At 29.9% G+C, this 19,604-nt stretch overlaps 3 protein-coding genes across 5 annotated transcripts in view; all 3 read right to left on the bottom strand.

Moving 5' to 3' along the window:
* Positions 1-4,218: 4,218 nt before the first annotated feature.
* LOC107010603 (MADS-box transcription factor 23) lies at positions 4,219-10,508 on the bottom strand. The gene is made up of 8 exons (XM_015209884.2): positions 10,315-10,508; positions 6,503-6,581; positions 6,019-6,080; positions 5,627-5,726; positions 5,507-5,548; positions 5,343-5,426; positions 5,097-5,251; positions 4,219-4,466 (listed from the first exon to the last, which is right to left on the bottom strand). Exons 1-8 carry the CDS (start codon positions 10,494-10,496, stop codon positions 4,463-4,465), a joined length of 708 nt encoding a protein of 235 aa, XP_015065370.1. The 5' UTR covers positions 10,497-10,508; the 3' UTR covers positions 4,219-4,462.
* Positions 10,509-16,802: 6,294 nt separating this feature from the next.
* On the bottom strand, positions 16,803-17,944 carry LOC107010574 (uncharacterized protein At4g22758-like). The gene is made up of 2 exons (XM_015209855.2): positions 17,262-17,944; positions 16,803-17,130 (listed from the first exon to the last, which is right to left on the bottom strand). The coding sequence occupies exons 1-2, from the start codon at positions 17,473-17,475 to the stop codon at positions 16,976-16,978; spliced, it is 369 nt and encodes a 122-aa protein (XP_015065341.1). The 5' UTR covers positions 17,476-17,944; the 3' UTR covers positions 16,803-16,975.
* Positions 17,945-18,420: 476 nt separating this feature from the next.
* Positions 18,421-19,604, bottom strand: part of LOC107008749 (protein PTST, chloroplastic) — a 4,673-nt gene continuing 3,489 nt past the window's right edge. For 2 of the 3 annotated variants that reach the window (XR_001455287.2, XR_003576970.1), the window contains 3 exons: positions 19,110-19,222; positions 18,814-19,011; positions 18,421-18,694 (listed from right to left, as the gene is read on the bottom strand). Coding sequence is in view for 1 of the 3 variants with exons in the window: in XM_015207897.2 (XP_015063383.1) it covers positions 18,909-19,011; positions 19,110-19,222 (216 nt within the window). In the remaining 2 variants the exon portion in view is untranslated. Of the gene's footprint in view, positions 18,695-18,724; positions 19,012-19,109; positions 19,223-19,604 lie in introns of those variants that run through there. The other variant, XM_015207897.2, reaches the window with a different exon arrangement.

Raw genomic sequence — 19,604 nt, 5'->3', positions numbered from 1 at the left:
ATATATATATATATATATATATATATATATATATATATATATAAGGGAAAATTGTATATGATAGAAAACTAATAACCTAAAATAAATGGAGTAGCTATGGTTTGATTTAATTGTGCTCTATAGCAAACGTTAGCTAAAGTTTGTCAGGCGTCTCTCTCCCCAAAATCTCGCTCGCCACTCTTCATTCTCGCTCGCCTCTCTCGCTTTATACACAGAAGTGTATAAATTTTGTTTCTATTTTGTATAAAGCGAGAGAAAATTGTATATACACATGCAGAAATATATATCTTCGTGTTATATACTTAATTATACAATTTACAAACATTTTACTTCAAATATTGGAGAGAAAAAGACCAACAAATTATACAATTGCGAATTATACAATTGCAGTGAAATACAATTTTCTCTAGCTTTATACAACAGAAGTGTATATATTGTGTTTCTGTTTTTGTATAAAGCGAGAGAAAAACATATATCTTCTTGGTATACACTTAAAATTATGCAATATACATACATTTTAATTCGATTCAATTGTATGCAAAGCAAATTTTATAAAAATATTGCAGCGAAATAGGCAGCGAATTATACAATTGTGCATTATACAATCGCAGTGAAATAGGATAGCGAATTATACAGTTGCAGCGAAATAGGCCAGCGAATTATACAATTTAGGTCAGCGAATTATACAATTGTATATGTATAGCGAATTATACAGTTTTATATTTACTATGGAGCGCAATTATGCAAACTTTGCTATAGCATACAAATATGAATTTTTTGTTTGCTCTATGTGAAAGTTGCCCTATGTATAAACCTAAATTTTGCACGAAAAGTAAGTTCCTATTATATTTCAGTTATAAGACTTTTTCCTAGAGTCCGCATATGGTAATCGTACAAAGGCCAATCCCATGACTAACTAAATTCGGCAGAGCATATAATATAGAGAAAATATACGGCATCTTTTTTATATCCCGCTTAATTAATGGGAGGACAAAAAGACAACTGGATAGTGGATAGTGTAATTTGTTAAATAAATCCAAAAGAAAAAAAAAATCATCTAAATTATAAATAATCCCTTTCGTCCGCAACAAATTAGCATTTAATTAATATTTAATCACAAATTGAATCTATATAGTATCACTTAAGCGGCTTCCTAATGCTAACCACCTTAATGATTAACATAGGCGGATTACGAATTGAATATATGTTTATCTTTTCAGGATTAGGAAATAAATATTTATAAAATAAGTGATGGTAGTAGGTTAAATAGCTGATTAGTTGGAGGTAGTTTATTGTGTCCTCTCAATGTAAAACAATTAAGGCTTGGTTTATTTATATCTAAAGACGGGTTCAATTTTAAAATAAATTTGGAATTTTTTAAATTATTGAGCTAAAATCTTATTTTATATTTTTAAAATTTAAAGTCTATACTTTAAAAAATTAATTGACGAGGGGTTTGATGAACGCCCTCCTAGCCCTGTTAAATAACCCACTATAATGTACGATGACAAAAAAAGCTCAAAATCCGTTACGCATGAAAATAATTTAAATAGCCACACCCAATTACTTCAAAGTTTAAAAATGGATAAAATTAAAGAATAACTAGCTCAAATCCAACTTGTTTGTCCATTTGAGTTTATATTTAATGGTTTTATCTAATTTAATTTATTTTGTGCGTAAAATTATAAGTGTTAGGATGGAATGGTTATGTCATGTCAAAAGTTATACTAGTTAACTGCAGAAATAAAACTAAAGTTCTGATTTTAAGATTCTAGATTCCAGAAAAGAAAATTATAACTATTGATTTTAATGGAATCATACAGGGGTGACTCGACAGTGTTAAAAAAAAGACATGTGTCTTAGGTCTTCAAATTTAAGGGGCCTCATTTTTAATTATAATAGGTTAGAAGTTATTATTTATAAACAAATATTGATACTATTTGTAGAAAAAAAAAATCTTTTCATGAAAAATGAAGGAACTATTAGAAGAAATTCGACATATTTAAAGTACTATATCTCATGAAAAATAATATTATCAACCGAAAACTAGAAGAAATAAATTATATAAAAGTTATTATCAATTCAAATTTAAGGCTCCGTTTGATTTTTGTTTTAGACCACTAATATGCTTGAGCCGCTCCTGAAATCATCCAATATTTTTATTTGGATGTTAGTCTCGGATTGATCCAAGTAGAAAGGAGAAAAAATCATGGATTATTAATTTTTTCACAATTTAATTTAATTAAAAAATATTTTACACCTTCAATCTAATATTATTAAGAAAAACTTATCGTAAAATAAACTTCGATAGCGAATCAAATAACCTCACAAATGAGGCCAACACAAAGTTGTTATGTACTGCTTATCTTATTCTGACAGATTGCGATCTTAAAACATAATGACTAAATCAACCCTACACGAGTCATGAGTCATGACAGCAACTACGATAAGCTTAATAATACGAAGAAAATATAATATCTTGTGGGCGCTCAATATATGAAAATTAAAGAGGCCTACACAAAATTAAATTAAATTAAAGTAGTACAAATATAGTATTTGTACCTACTATTATATTCCAATATACCCGTTACACACTTGAATCAAATCAAAATTATAGGAGAAACTGAACTCACCAAAAAAACTTACCAAAATCTAAATTCGAAAAAACATCTCTTCGCAATTTCTACGTCTACGTTAATTTTGCGATTTTCAATGGAGGCCGATTCTAATTACAGGCGATCGGTACTGCCTCAGAGGTTGTACGGTTGTCTGTCACCGTCTTGTATTCCGGTGGATGAAGAGTATTCGCAAATAAACACGTTGACAAGTGGAGATAGCAGGAATCCGGTGAAATTATGGAGAAAGATGTTGAAGAAATTGGTGAATGAAGGGAAGAAGAATATTATGTATGGGAAGCAGAAGTCGATTAAGTTTCAATATGATGTTGTTAGTTATTCATTAAATTTCGATGAAGGGGGACTTAGGGATGAGTATCCTCCGCGACAAATATAATTAAGACTTCAACAATCAGTGTACATAATTTGATATTTCTTTCTTCATTTGGGTTTATTTGCTCGAGAGTGAAAGTCGCTGAACTTTGAATTCAATGTGTATTCGTTGAAGAATCTTAGTAGCTCAATAAAAAAAAGTGTTTTCCTCTCTTTTATTGATTTTTAGTTGAGAAAAAAAAATTTAGTTGAGATTGAAAGTTTTCATTGCATTAGTTTACTCGAAGAAAGTTCAACAACAAGGGGTCAAAACTTTGGAGAAAGAAGGTCCTTAATTTCCGTACTAATTGATATCAAATTCTTTATATCTTAATTAAGTGTAGAAAGTTGTCTTAATTTGGAAACATAATCTTCAATACTAAGAGAAAGGTAAAAATAAAAGAGTTCTTTGACGGATTAAAAATACTTCAGTTAATTATTTTTTATTTTTTATTGGTGTGCAGTATCTGTTTTATATTCGATCATCAATTTCAATGGATAGTAGCTAATCTCAAGAGAGAAACACTTCTTGTCTTTTTTTTAATTCTCAGATACAAATCCAAAAAAAATTAATCAAAGTGTGGAAAAATCATATTATCTCAACCATTTGGCTGTAATCACAAAGCCAGTTCAGTGTTCAATAATATAATTTAATTATATAAAATTTTTAAAGAACTAAGAAAATTTATTAGACATTGACATACTAGCTAAACATAACCAGTGTGAAATTTATAAAATGTGGCGATGTAATGAAAAATGACTAGTCTAAAAGCAAGAAACGCGTGATACAAAATGAAAAATATTCTCAACTATATTAAAGTTTAGAGGACTTTTCATTCATTTATTATCTATTTGACAATTGCTTCAAATGATATTTTATTCATTTTTTTATAAATTTCAACAAGCGATGACCTACATTAATTACACGTTAATATAATCTCTATAGTTTTTCAAGATATGTTGACTACTTCATATTTATTTATTTATTGTCTAAACTAATTCATACTATTTCAAGAAACTAAAAATTAATACAGAAATGAGAGTACATAAAATCTAAATTAAAAATTATCATATATGTCAGCATGTACAGAGTCACACCACTTGTTTAGGTCAACTGATTTCATTAGTTGTGATCATATAATCCGCCACGTGCAATTTTGTTATTCTCATTATGCAAGTACAGGACTTTATTTTGTATAGAAAATTATAATTTCTAAACCCATAAATTAAAAATTAAAAATTCTGTTTTCGCCTCAGCTCTGGTTATGTGCAATATCAGCTGTTTGAATTACAATGGCAGCAGAGATAATGTACGCTAGCATTATGAATAAGATGTAGTACATCATTTTATGAGATGCCTTTGTATTTTCATCACGCTAATACATATATATATATCATAAAAACACTGCAATCCTCTTCTGCTGCCCTGTAGTTTAGGTTGTTAAGTCATTGATCTTTACTTCCACCATTGACATCTACCTATAAAAAGGTTAAAATATCAACAATTGTCTCGTAGGAAATGAATAGTTTGTTACCAAAGGTCCCTAGTTTTGGATCGAGTCACTTGGAAAGTCAGGCCCAACTAAACTGGCTTTTGATCGATGAATTTCGCAATTCATTCAGAGAATTGCTGGGAATTTGTTTTGAGTAAGTTCTGAATCTCTGTGACTAGATAAAATCCAGCTTGTTTATATATTAATAAGGGATAATGCACAAGTATCCCTTCAATCTATGTCCGAAATCTCAAAGACACACTTATATTATATTAAGGTCCTATTATCCCTGAACTTATTTTATAAGTAATTTTCTACTCCTTTTCGGCCTACGTGGCACTAGCTTGAAAAAAAAGTCAACCAGCGTTGGGCCCACAAGATAGTGCCACGTAGGCCAAAAAGAGATAGAAAATTATTAATAAAATAAGTTCAGAGGTAATAGAACCTTAGTATAATATAAGTATATCTCTGAGATTTTGGGCACAGGTTGAGAGGTACTTGTGCATTATCCCTATTAATAATGTCAAACTCTCTTAAACAGAGGTTTATAGTATCAAAAAAATGTGTTACAGTATTAATGCACAAAACTTAAAACTATAATTGACGTCTTACGTACCTTGAATCAGATGTTCCTGCTTGCATCTCAAAATATTGTGGCTCAGGCTGGCTTAGCTGCAGATGGATGGGGGCCTGAACTTCCCTACTCACTGTGAAGCGATACGGATAGTTGATGTTTCCATTCACTGCATTAGCATCTCTTGTACCATAAGCCTGATAGAGTAAAGTTATCTTTTTGCAGTATTAGCTTTTAACTTTGTAATTATGCAAGGTAACTCTCTTACTTAAAATCAAGTACAGCTACCTTTTTATACAATTCTGCATTTTCTTGTCGAATGAGATTTACCTTCTTGTAGAGTTCCATATTTTCTTGATGTATAATGCTCCCCTGCATACATTGAATAGAAATATGATCACGAGTTCTCTGATCTAACTAATCGTATCACATGATGAATGCTGCTACAGTACCTTTCGAGTTAGCTCTTGAATTTCGTCCTTTAATATTTGCTCCTACAAATGAAGTCAGAAAATGTTTAGTTCCAAAGATTAATTAGTTGATAGTATCATCAGAATTAATTGATTGCTGACCTTTTTCATACGGATACCCTTTAAGCTCATTTCCAGTTGATTCTCCAGATTAGTTAGTTCTTTTACGCCCAAACCACTGAGCTCCTCTCCCAATAATTGCCTGTTCTATCAGATGGTGAGAAAATTGCCTATTGAATAATAATAGTCAGTATATATATATATAGGTACAATGCAATTTGTTAAACTCATTTGCAAACATACAATTCCATGAGTCCATAAATTCATGAAAAAAATTGCGTTTAATTTTTTTTGTTTTAGACTTTATCTGGTAAGTATTTTTGTTCAACAGACCAAAAACAAGATGCAGCTGCCTTGAAAATCCTGATGTTCGTAAGCTATTTTGATGTTGTAAGGTAAAAACATGTATTATATGTTTAACGAGTAAACATTACCGATGATTATCTTGCAGGTCCTGTAGTTGTTGCCGCAAAATCTCTGCCTCCCTCTGCCACAACTATAGCAAGTACAGTGCACAATATACAGTCAGGCTATGTGGATGTAAAATTTCAATTACATTTATACACAGATTCTGTGACTAAAGCTCATTGACATTGAATAATAAATACGCGTACTTCCTCTTCAAGATTTTAGTTTGCAGGTTAATTTATACACTGCACAATTGTGTAAATAGGCCTGAATTTGGCCAATGTTCCAGTTAATTCAAATTGTACAAATCCTATTAACTTATCTGGAACGTCTGAACTCACAACGAAATAGTACAACATCTTATATAGTTGTTTATTACAAAGTAAACTTGGGCAGGTTACAATGACATTTATTTATGTATATCGGCTAAAAATAAATGTGAACAGTCAATTCAGACTACTATTTGCAGAAGAAAAAGGTAGTTTTGCTGATTGAATATAATTACATTACCTTGAGTTCTGAAACTGGATTGTGCAACTGCTGACAATCGTCCTTCGTTTTGTTGTATCGTTCAATAACTGATTTCATGCTGTTATAATTGTACATGAAGATTGTATCAAAGATAATGCAAAAGCGAAGCGAATAAAATTATTTTGTTATATCACTATAGAATATGATCATCTTATAATTTACTACTTCATGCTTATTAATACATTATTTCTGAATAATAAAAAATATTTGAGTTATATGTATTGTTTGAATGCATGATTTTTCGTTATTAGTAATTAGGGTTTGAAATTATAAGAGGATTCCCTCTTTATTTTAGGAGCAAATATGTGTGTTATTTCTATGTCAATGCCATGATTTCACAATTTCAACCATAAACTCAAGAGGTCCTCAAACTAATCACTTAAAATAGGCAGATGAAATAATAATTTTTATTGATTGGAATAATAAATCCATGAGACCTTGTTATGCATCAAAATAGTAAGAATAATGAGAAATTTTTTGTATAAAATGTTAGAAGTGAGCTTTTTCATTACTGATCCAAATGTTTGCTCCATCTAGCTAGGATCAACAGAATGAGATAGATTTTTCATAAGAAATTTTTTAAAATTTTAATTTGTTTACTTAAAAGACAAAGTAGATCATGACAAAGCAAAATTTCTCTCAATATGAGGAAGAATGATCCTCATCAAACATGTCCTACTATCAATGAAAAAAAATATTCAAAGCAAATTAAAATAGGGAAGTATCTAGTATCTCTTAAAATATGGAGGTCATATGTTACAAATCAAGAACAAGACAAATAGTAATTACATGATTTGAAAATTTTAAATGGTGGTTCAAATAAATTATATATTTAATTTCTTACATTTGATATGATAGAAAACTTTGACTTTTCTCCAAATATTTTTTGCTACAAGTTGTACAACAGATTTGGCCCCTCTCCAGTAAATCCCTCTTATTCTTCCATTATTCCATTAATAATTTGACAATTATCATACAAATAATCTAATGACTCAAATATATTTAATTAACTAAAGAATTTTATCATCGTTAATATTTCTCTCACTTTCTTTTTATACTTGAAATTTTTCTTCTCTGCCATAGTTTATTGTTAATTTGGTTCCTTAACATTTTTTCCTCACATTACTTAACAAGAAAAACTTTTCTCCCAATTTCAAAAATCTTTTTTTAGAAGAATCATTCACTTCCTGAAAAATGATATGTATAATTTTTTATAAGAAAAATGTATCATTTATTCAATTTCATTGCATTACTTTCGGCGACTCTTTTCTTTCTTCATGGGTTGAAGAATGTTTTTTTATATTTTCTTCTTCATGATTATATTTAATTTCTTCTTCCACCATTTCAACATATTCTTTCTCTTTGATTAAGTCTGATATTGAAAAAATTGATATATATATATTAAATAATCCAACAAAATAAATGAATTTAAGTTACGTAAAAGGGTTTCAAAGAAGTCAAATTTGAAAAATACCTAGGACTTATTGTCCAAATCGTTCCGTAAGAATGACAGATAAAAAACTTCTTTAAAAAAATAGCATATGAAAATTGAAACGAAGCTTTTTTAGACAAAAAGGTAAAAAAAAGTAGCGGGGTCTAACTCGAAAAATTTCAATTAAACTTTGTGAGAGGAGTATCAACCGAAAAATTATCAATATTTAAAAATAAAATGAATTTAAAGTCCCAAATATCAATACTATAAATAAAATCCATAAATGTATTGTTGATTTGCTGCAGAAAAGAGTTTGAAAAAAATAAATTGATAGAGAAGAAAGAATTCTAAGCACAAAAAGAAAGTGAGAGAAATATTAATTATGATAAAACTCTTTAGTTAATCAAATAAATTTGAATCATTAAATTATTCGTATGACAAATATCAAAATATTAAAAAGATAATGGAGCAACCGGAGGAATCCACTACCGGAGAGGAGTCAAATCCTTGTACAACACTTCTTTCTTTGTTGATCTCTTTAACTACACTGTATAGGTAGTTTATGCACCAAACGTTTTATATTTATATAGAGTCTGGAGGAGGATCGCACTTTGGGGTATGATGCAGAAAATCTTTAGGTATACAAGTATTAATAATTGCTTCTATGAACTATACGTAGGGCAGAGCTACCTTGTATGAGGGGTTTATCCGAATCTCATTCGGTAGAAAATTATATTATTTATATATGGTTAAAATAATTTTACATGTATATATAGTAGATGTCGAACCCCTTTTGACTACTTTATGTGTCTAATTCTATGATTTTGAACTCTTTTATTGAAAATTCTGACTCTGCCTCTATCTATACGCCACACAGAAAAAACTTTATCACTACTCCGAGAGCCTTTCACTAACTATACTATAAACTTCCACTTAATTAGAACTTTCATATAGTTATCCAAGGCATAATCAAATAGGTTCAAGGTACATCTTCAACTTAATGAAAACTACTAGTTGTATATATATATAAACTTTTCGAGACATTATCAAAATGAATGTTTTATTTCAAAATTGTTATCAGTAGAGAGTCCTTTAGTCGAAGAGTCAGCATTTAGTCCCTACTAAACAATTGTTCTAATAACTTCATTAATAATCAATTGTCTTTAAGAATTAATGTCATAGTTTGGCAACTTTATATTAACTTGTACTACATTTCTTTGCATTTAGCCTCTCTACTCTACCTGCAACATGCTAAAGCAATAAACTCAAATTCCATTATATATACAAAACTTATTCAACTTGCTAGCTTCATGATATTAAGCAAGTCTATTGCTTGTTTTATTATTGTTATAAAATAAGGTTAAGGGATTGTGTCTTATACCATTATGACTACTTCTTTTCAGTGATATATGAGAATATCTTGATAATTTTCACACAATGATACATAAAACTATAGCAATTTACGCTTGACAAACTTCATATTGTGCTTGGTACAGTAATATGATATGCATTCATTTTTGTGCTCCAACATTACTATTTTAGTTTGGATAATATCATCATGACCCACAAAACCAGCTGTGTATGTCCAACCTACTATATATCTGCCTTTCTAAAGAGACCATTCTTGGTCTAGCAAAATAGTAAAATTCAGAGTCGGATTTAAAATTTAAAATTTATCAACATTCTAGTTAAATATGTGTAATAGTCAGTGAATTTCTCAACATAATTACACGGATTTTGGATCAAAATGGTTGAATTCAACCAAACTCTTATGTACTTTTCATGCTAGATTTATTTTTATTTTTAACAATTAGCATAAAGATAAAATATAATTAAGGAAGAAGAGGGAAGGGTTAATTACGCTGTATTAATATGCTAGAAACAATTGAAAGGACAAAAAATCATCATCATTCAATTACATATATATTAATCAGTATATAACTAGTGTTAATTCTTCTTATTAACGACTTTAATTAATTAATCACATAAGATCATGTGTCTCAAAGAGTTCCAATATTTGTATAGTTTATTTCATGGGATGATTATATAATAAGCTCTAATATTCTTTCTGTAGAACTTAACTATTAGCTCATGGTCAATTAAAACAAAATAAAGGTGAAATCTTCATATTATGAAACAGTCAAAGAGTCGATCGATACTGTATATACTAAATATTCTCACGCAATGGTTACTTTTATTTTCTTTTGTTTAGTGATGTATCAACAAAACAAAAAATGCTGAGCAAATATCTGATTTATTAGCAATATTCATCATTTCAAGTAAAGTCTAAATTAAAATAAACTCACATTACTAGTATTAAAAAAAAAGACATTTATTATCAAAGTTAATAAATAAATACCTTGTGTTAGAAAACTCATAGAGCTTTCCAGTACTAGAGAAAATAATCAATCCAACTTCAGCATCACAAAGAATCGCAAGCTCCTTAGCTTTCTTCAACAATCCATTCCTTCTCTTTGAGAACGTAACTTGTCTACTCGTCGAGTTATCGATCCTTCGGATCACTATCTTTCCCCTTCCCATCTAGGGTTTTACTTGGATCTATAATGAATGAAAGAGATCAATTACAATATCTATTAGATCTTTAAAAAACTAAAGAAGAAGGGAAAAAAAAGGAAAAAAAAAACTTACTTGGACTAATTGTTGAGAGCTTTAAAAATGAATGAAATGAAATCAAAGTCTTTTAAAGAGCGTGAGAGTAACATCATAAGAAGGAGCCTTTTATAAGCTTTTGGTTTTTGTGTACAACTTGAAATGTTTTTTTTTAAAAAATTGCTTTGCTAAATATATATTTTAAGTTGTCAAGTGGTACTATTTTTTAATAGCGCCGTCGCCGTATGATTTACTGACGCGTGGGGAATCCAAGAGTTGTCTAAATAATTCTAAATAGGGAAAATATTTTTCCCATTTTAGTAACCTTAAACTATATCCATAAAAGAAAAACCCTTTTTAAGGTAAAATAAAATGAGTCAGAGACTCTCTTTTGGACATTTGATAAACAGCTTACACTCTTTACTTACTTTCAAGAATTTTCACGTGCCCTTGCTTTTTTTACCTCCCTGTCAAAAAAGGTACTTTTTTTTTTTAACTTAATCTCCCTTTTCTTTTATTTTTTTCCTAAATTCATGGCATGCACAAGGAGCTAGTTACATTAGAAATTGAGTTGAAGAGATCATGTCACATGTCCAATATTGATTATCATGATTAGGCAAATATATTTCAATAACTTTCTTTGTTTTCTATGGCAAGATTCAAGAACATTTAATCAATATGCATATGCTACAAGTTCTTTTTCCATCCGGTACGCGCATGATATTTATTGTAGGATTCGATCAATTAAATGCAGATGGGGGAGGAGTCATCTTGCACGAAGGGGGTTCAGATTCTATTATTTATAGATGATTAAAATAATTTAATATGTATATATATATAGTAGATGTCGAACTCCTTTCAGCTACTTCATGTGTCTATTTCTACAGATTTTGAACTTTCTTATCGATTTCTACTAGAGAATGTTCTGTCACGAGATTTTACTTCCACAGAAACAAACACATGCATGACTTGAAGGATGGAGGGTTCCGTTTGGTGTTTAATTCTCATGATGACGAGGTAGATTTAGGTTAGTGTGAAAGAGAAAGACACAAGGTTTGGATTTGCTTTTTAATTAAAGGGATTAATTACACTAAAATTAAACCCTTTATATTTGAAGTTTGCTGGAAGAGACATAAAAACAGAATGGGGTCGACAAACACGTGAAGGATCGATGGATACGCCAATCAAGAAGAAATACAAGTACATTGAGTGCACGCCTATATATTTCATTATTTATATCTCCACCTTATTAATAACCAAATCGTACTAATTACTTTATGGATTTTATCTTATTATACTCCCTTAATTCTCTACCTTTCCAAATTTCTCCTGTCAAACCCTAGTAAAAATCTTAACTTTGAGAGTACGAATAAAATTCAATATTAATAGTTAAAAAGAATTTATAAAATATCGAACACTCTAAGACTTGTTGAGGTGCATTGAGTATGAATTTACAATATTTACCCATACACATTAACCTTAGGGATTACCATCGTAATTAATTAATTAACCCTTTTATTACCATCGTAAAATGGTGAGGGTGATTTATGGAATTGCTATTGGCTAAGGCCACGTGAACACACTTATATTGTGATTAAACCAATGAGATTCGCCATACTGGAACAATAATAATTAATTAAAGGGGAATTAGAGTGTTTTAGGTTTGAAATTAAATCCCTTTTATGCCAATAAGACAGGTGTCAATCATCAGCAAATGATAGATCTTCAAAGACCAAGAACAAAGCTTAGTATTATGAGATCTTCAACTTACTGTTACTTTTCATTAAAAAAATGTCCACTACTTGTGTTCTGACTCAACAAACCCTGCAGGGTGTACTTGTGTATTAGGGTTGCCAAATAAACTGAGTGAATAGTAATATTTAATATTAAGAGTAAAATAAATATAAAAGTAATAAATTATTTTTTAATTTTTTAAACTAAATAAGTATTGATAAACGACTATTTTTAATAGACAAATAAAAATAAACGGAAGTAGTACAGTTTGTGACGTGAAGAGTGATGTATAATGGAACAAGGCACATGGAATTCAAAGTCTATCAAGTGTAAGAATAAATAATATTTTTTGGAAGTCACATATGATATATTAAAATTTATTTATTTTAAATTAGTTAGTTCCATCTTCTGTTTGATGATGTCAGGTAGGAGACAGTTTTGGTTTTACAAAAGAAGCTTCAGGTGGTTTTATCACATATGAGAAGTACTACTTAATTCTCATTAATTCATGAATTATTTTCCTCATTTATCAACACTACAAAAAAAAACTAGAAAAATATGTATGCTCAGTAATATTACTAATCTCATGATCTTAACCAATTTATCAGTTTTTTTTTTTTTTGGTAAACGAAGATATTTTATATACTATTTAATGAAAGAATTATTTCTTTTAATAGTGTTTAATTCTGAACAAACATTTATTTATAAATAAATAAGAGTAACTTTATAAATTATATCTTAGATTTATTGTTCTTGTTTAATGAATGAGCTAAAGCCACACTCGTATTGAGACCAAGGAAGCAGTACAAATTGAAGATAGATCTGGATCGCGTATAAATAGTTGGAAAAATTACATAAAATAGTACATTTTAATAAATAATTACTGATTTTAGCAATACTTTTTATTTATTACCATTTATAACAATACTATGTTAAATCTGCAATATGAATTAAAAGTGATCAAGTGAAAAAAGATATTATTGCTATAAATGGTAAATATTTTTTTATTTTTGTATATTTACGTAAGTTTCCCTAAATAGTTGTATGATTTTAAAATTTTCAAGGTTGGATCTACCTTAAAAATATATATGGTAAGGGTCCAGTCAAATCCCCCGACATCAAAGAAGGATTCATATTAGGTAAAATTGTACAAATCATATATTTTTAAGGTAAAATTACAATCTATCTCTTAAAAGTTTATAATTACGAAAATTCCTCAAAACGAATACAATAATATAAGCGCTAATACATTAATCTAATGCGCGAGATACACTAATCTGATGCGCGAGGTACATTTTATACATGATATACTAATCTGATGCACGAGATACACTAATTTGATGTGCGATATATACTAATCTGATGTGATGCACGAGGTACATTTTATACATAATACACTAATCTGATGCGCAAGATACATTAACATAAGGCGCGAAAATGAGAGATTTTGAGAATTTGTAAAACTTATAGGGGATAATGATAATAAGTAAACTAAAAGTTGAGATTTTCGTAATCAATCTTTGGGCAACCTTATTGCATCTGATATTTTTTGGACCTGGACCCAGTCATTTATGTACTCATTTGGGCTTTGCCCAAATCTCAAAGGGACAATACTTGAGACAACTAACTTTTTATTATGAAAAAATTAAAGATCCAAAGACTATTTGCATAGCCTAAAGTCAGAGAAGAAATAAGAAGCACAGATTATAAAAGTATATTATATAGCCTAACATTTTTTTTTATATTTAAAATGTATACACTCAGGATAAAGTAGTAATATTGGCTTATTAAAGATTCTATTCAAATGCTAAATAAACCAGTAATTAATCAAATGATGTTAATTGTTAATTAACGTCTAATCATAATAGATTTGGAATAAATCATCACTTCCAAAATCACGCTTGTCCTTTTGGAGCCTCTGCTTTTTACAAAGGTTTAATTAAACCTTTATTCGACTATAAGCAAAAACGTTGGAATATGTTTTGATTTTCCACCATATACCCACACGTTACTCTTTTTGATAATAAAAATATTCTTTGATCGATTTTTTGGCATATCTCTTAAGCATGAGCTTTTATTATTTAGGCATTTGTTTCCACGATCTACGAGTTCAACTGAACGCACTATTTCATGTTTTAGCTAACTCTCTATATATAAAATAGAATATAAAAATGTACATAAATACAATATTCCAGCATAACCATATTCAAATTTCTCCAAGTTTTGGATTCATCTTTGTTGTCTCACACATACCCAAGAAAAAGAAAAGCAAAATTTAGAAAATAATTCGGGAAGAGTAAGTTAAGTATGCAATTACTGTTTCACGGATCTAGACTTCCACAAAAGAGTGCAACAAGTATAATATTAGCTCGAAAAAAAAAAAGTGTACTTAGTAAGGTACCAAACCCCAACAAGATATCACCAAGAAGGCAAACAAGGATATTATTGATTCTCATAACCGTTTGAGATATATACACGTCATCAATTATCAAATGTAACCATCGTGTATATTTATTACGGTGCAACTTGGTTGAGAGCGCAGAATTACTTTACTTTTATTTTTGTTTTCTATTCGATGTTTGGTGTCTATATTCAAATTTTCATTAAATTTAGATAAGTTGCACATTATAGCTCATTCCTGAGCAAAGAATAAAATTATTATAGAATTGATGAGACCCGAATTCTGACTCTCCTCTCCTTCTTCGACATCGTCTTCTCCCAACTACTATATGATTTGATCGATTATTAATTTTTAATGATCTGAACCAGACAATTAAGGTACAAAAAGGGGTTAACTTTCTATGTACTAGAATTGATTTCAAGCTAGGTGTGAAATTGGGGAAAAGTTAAATGTGACTTTTGGTACAACTCAAAACAAAAGGTTGTCCTTGTTGAAATGTGACTCTGGATTCTTGTTCTCTTTTTTTATTCTGTTCTCACTATATACGGAATGTATGAGTCGTTTGATATGAGATATAAGGTATTGTGTTGTTGTTTTTGTAGTATCACTACACCTATCTAATAGATCTCATTAGATATGCTGTTATTATTGTTGTAGTATCACAACACCTGTGAATATCTTATAAATGACCTGATTATGTAGATAATTTTTGCTAGCCAAAATATACCGACTTATAAACTCATTAGATAAATAGCACCATATAGGCAACATCATTTTACAAGTTCATGTATGTATTCTGACCAAATTGATGTTTACAACACTTCCTAATGGTACTATGATGCAATTAGTCCTTTTACTTGGGTCCTGTACTAGGTAATACCGTTCTTACTTCTTTTCTATCAATAACAAAAAACAATAAAAATATAGAAGAATAAGAACTATAAAATGTTTCTTAAAAAGGAACCTAACATAAGTCCCTAGATGTTACTTAATTTATTATATACAAACCTAAATCAATTTTATCAAGTTGACAAATATTCCAGACATTAAAGAATTATATAAATTTTATTAACTGACAAGGCATGAAGTAAGTTATAATACTCTATCAAAGATTGAGCCAGTATTTTAATTTTATGATTTACGAATTTTAAAATGACTATTTTAAGTATTAATAATTAAATTTTAAATTTAATATTTATACATATATAATGAACTTCTTAACATTATTTGAACAAAAAATATTATAATCGGCTGAATTTGTATGATCAATGAGTAAATGCTCTTTCGATTGATGTTTAGGACGAGTCATACCTTCCCCTTTGATATAATAGTAAAGTCGATTAGAATAATTATATTTTTCAATTATAGATTTCTCTTTAAAATTGAAAAGAATCCTTACAACGATCATGAGTACTGTTCAAGTCAATGATAACTTAAATAATGGGAATAATTGTAGGTTTATTTTACTTTGTGACCTTAACATTATAATTTATGATATTGATAGCACCTTAAAATAAGTGGTTAGCAATATAGAAAATAAAAGAAGATTTCTCATTATATGGAACGTGTCAACACTAAAATATTTCAAATATTCTTTTTAAAATCTGTAATGTTTGATGGCATGCAACCATAGGTTACGGGCTCAAATCGTGAAAATTGCCTCTTACACAAATACAAGATGATATTATGTATAATAGAGAAAAATAAATTTATTAGGTACTAAAATATTTTAAAAGAACAAATAAAATAATTAAATTTAGTAAACCTTGAATTGAATTAGATCTTAACTCATTTTATGACACATTACCAGACTGTTTTGATCCAAATAAATTTAAATTAATTTGAATTTTAACCTGTTTGTTATCTTTATCTATTATAACCCGTTCAAATTTGATCCAACCCTCAATTGCCACCCCTACATGAAGCCCCAAACAGAGTGATATGGTAGAATGAGTAGTAAAGGCTTTTGTATGTGGAATTCAAGCTTATTGATGTATCTCGTTTGAGTAACTTAGGAATTGAATGCGTACATCATTTGTGCAAATGCTTTATGAACTTACCACATTACCTGACTATTTTGACCGGAACAAATTTGAATTAGATTAGATCTTGACATGTTTATTATCTTAACCCATTATGACCTGTCCAAATTTGACTCAGTCACCCCTACATGAAGCCCAAACAGAGTGAGTTCATTTGAGTAACTTAGAAATTGATGTGTACATCATTTATTCATATATATAATCTATTACACAAGTGCAAATGCTTGATGAAATTAATGGGAATAAATTTTGAAGCTAAAGGACTTAGTGAGCCAAGCTTTCCATCCCCTTTTGCCATTTCCTTGTGTCATCATTGCCTGTTTTTGCTTCTTACAAAGAATGAAATTCCTCACTCCTAGTGACCCTATCAAGTCTGATGCTCCCAGAGCTGAAAAATATATAGTAAGTAAATGAGTTATGATTCTGTTGAGCTGTATAAATTTGAGTCGTCTCTCTCTTTTTGCAACCTATAAGGATAAGTGTGTAGATGAAAATAAGATAAGTCGTGTAGGTACTTACCATCCATTCCAGCAGTGGCTGAGTACAAAAGGAAATCATTGACATTAGAACTGAGAAGAGGAAGTCTTCCCTCGCGACTATATTGTTTCAGAGCGGTATCAACAACCTTAGCAACCATATCATTCTCATTCACAACAAACCTCAACGGTCCAGCACTTCCTAGGACATTAACCATGATCAACAACCTACTACCCTTCACCTTCTTTATTGACATAATAACTATTTTTATTATTGATACACAAGGGAAATCTCAAGGGTCAAGACCGATGCAACAATAGTACCAAGCAGAGCCAAAGGAGTGAAAAAGAAGAGAGGGCATCCAATATTTGATGACAAGAACCATTCAAGCCTTCTACAAATGAAATGAAAGAAAGAAAGTTTAGCTTCTTTTGAAATGGACACTGGATTCCTTCTTGGCAAATGCTAAGCCTCTCTTCTTCTATTATATATATATATATGTACGTAACTAGACAGCATATGACAACTTCTACGTATTCCAAACCAAATTAATGTTTACAATTAAAGAATAAAGTTATTACAAGCATATTATATATACACATGGAATAGATGCATGTAGACTCGTGATGGGCAGGGACAGAACCATGATGTTCACCGAACATATGAACATTGGACCTAACTCAATCCGATGATTGTCAAAATCATATAAAAATACTATTATAACCACCATGTGTAACTTTTTGTCATACATTTAAATCATTAGATATTTTTTGCATCTTTTTAAAAAGAATTAAGGATATATTCTATATAGAAAAAAATATATATATAACAAGTTGGCAAACGTCCTAAAAAGAAATAGTATATAAACTTTATTTAACAAGTAGCAGGCATGAAGTAAACTTGTAATTGTTGATGAGAAATGGCCTTTCGTTTGTTAATTAGGACAAAGCCACCAACCAATCATAACTATAATATAATATTAGGGATGTTGAGGTTGTTGTATATACTAAATAATAAAGTCGCGGCTCTGATTTTTTTGATTCATCAAAGTTTAATGTACGGACTACTAACTATTAACAATGGAGGTGGGTTAGATGTAAATCACACAAAATTGGATACATTTATTATCAGATTCCTATGATAAATCAAAAAGAATCATTTCACTTAAATTTGTGGTGATAGTACAACTTCTTTTAAAAAATAAAAGGGAAAACTAAACTTTTTATTTCCTTCAAAAGCTCAGCCAAATACCTCACTTTTTTTAAAAAATAAACCTTTTTACCAAAAGCTTCCAAACATTTTCGAAAGAGTCTGAACATTCAACTCAAGACTTTATAAGAGAAAAACGGAAGTCTTGATCGCCCTTTATACCACCACTTTAGGAGCTCTGGTCTATTATATATACCTTCAACACTTTGAGTTAATAGTAGGTCGAGCGAATTAGATGTCTTGAGCAATCCCACCTCATGAGCTACCTGTTGAATCAAATCCTCCCTTTTTTCAAATTCAAGAAACGAACATATAGATATATGGCTGAGAAGCTTATACAATTGTATGACTTAAAAGCTAGCTGATAGTTAAGTATCATACATACACTGCTTAAGAGTCCTGAGATCAACTGTAAGACGATTAACAAGTTGTTTTTCCACGTATAGTACAAACTTTCAGCACCTGTCCTAGCTAAATGAGCTATTCCACGACCAATAAATTGTTCTTAGTTAACCCCTCTCCGGTAGTTGGTAATTCTGGGGATAGTTTCCACTCATCATCTACCAAGAACTTAATTTCGTACCTAAAGATACAAATATATTATTATTTTTTAAAATTTCACTTGAGAGTTCAGAGAGAGTGCAATGACAGATTTAACTCAGTGGCAGAAGAGAAACGCACCTTCCAGGTCTTAGGAACAATGTAGCTGAAAAGTTCATATAAGAGCCGGTGTACTCTGGAGATAAGTGCTCTCCTTGACTCCAACCATCAAAGGAGCCCATTACTTGCACACTCTAAAGATGATCAAAATTCAAGGTCATATTTAACGCCTTCTGTAATCGACTGCCAAAGAGTGTATCCAATGAAAAACATTTTAAGTGATAGAGAAAGCTCGGTGCCAATTTCTGGAGCGTGTATCCAATGAAAAACATTTTAACTGGTAGTAGAAAACTCGGTGCCAACTTCTGGATCAGAAGTCCTTGTACATATAAGGAATTTGGCAGGAAATATGAACAAAATAGAACTTTAATACTACTCCAACTATATGATTTAGGAATCTATAGACCATTGGTTTCTAGCACATTGTCTCCATTATGTTTGTCTTTGTTAATTAAAATATAAATCATGCAGCTGCCTAAAATACCAAATAAGGGGGGGGGGGGGGTTCAAAATGGG

The sequence above is a fragment of the Solanum pennellii genome, chromosome 2 (assembly GCF_001406875.1).
Source record: "Solanum pennellii chromosome 2, SPENNV200".
NCBI classification, from domain to species: domain Eukaryota; kingdom Viridiplantae; phylum Streptophyta; class Magnoliopsida; order Solanales; family Solanaceae; genus Solanum; species Solanum pennellii.
This window is presented reverse-complemented; position numbering and strand designations above follow the sequence as displayed.

Coding starts and splice junctions, on each gene's coding strand:
- LOC107010574 (XM_015209855.2), bottom strand. CDS start 17,475: ATGTCAATAAAGAAGGTGAAGGGTAGTAGGTTGTTGATCATGGTTAAT. Junction 17,131..17,261: donor AGCCACTGCTGGAATGGATG/GTAAGTACCTAC, acceptor TATATTTTTCAG/CTCTGGGAGCATCAGACTTG.
- LOC107010603 (XM_015209884.2), bottom strand. CDS start 10,496: ATGGGAAGGGGAAAGATAGTGATCCGAAGGATCGATAACTCGACGAGT. Junction 6,582..10,314: donor TATGAGTTTTCTAACACAAG/GTATTTATTTAT, acceptor CAATTATAACAG/CATGAAATCAGTTATTGAAC. Junction 5,549..5,626: donor AGGGTATCCGTATGAAAAAG/GTCAGCAATCAA, acceptor CTTCATTTGTAG/GAGCAAATATTAAAGGACGA.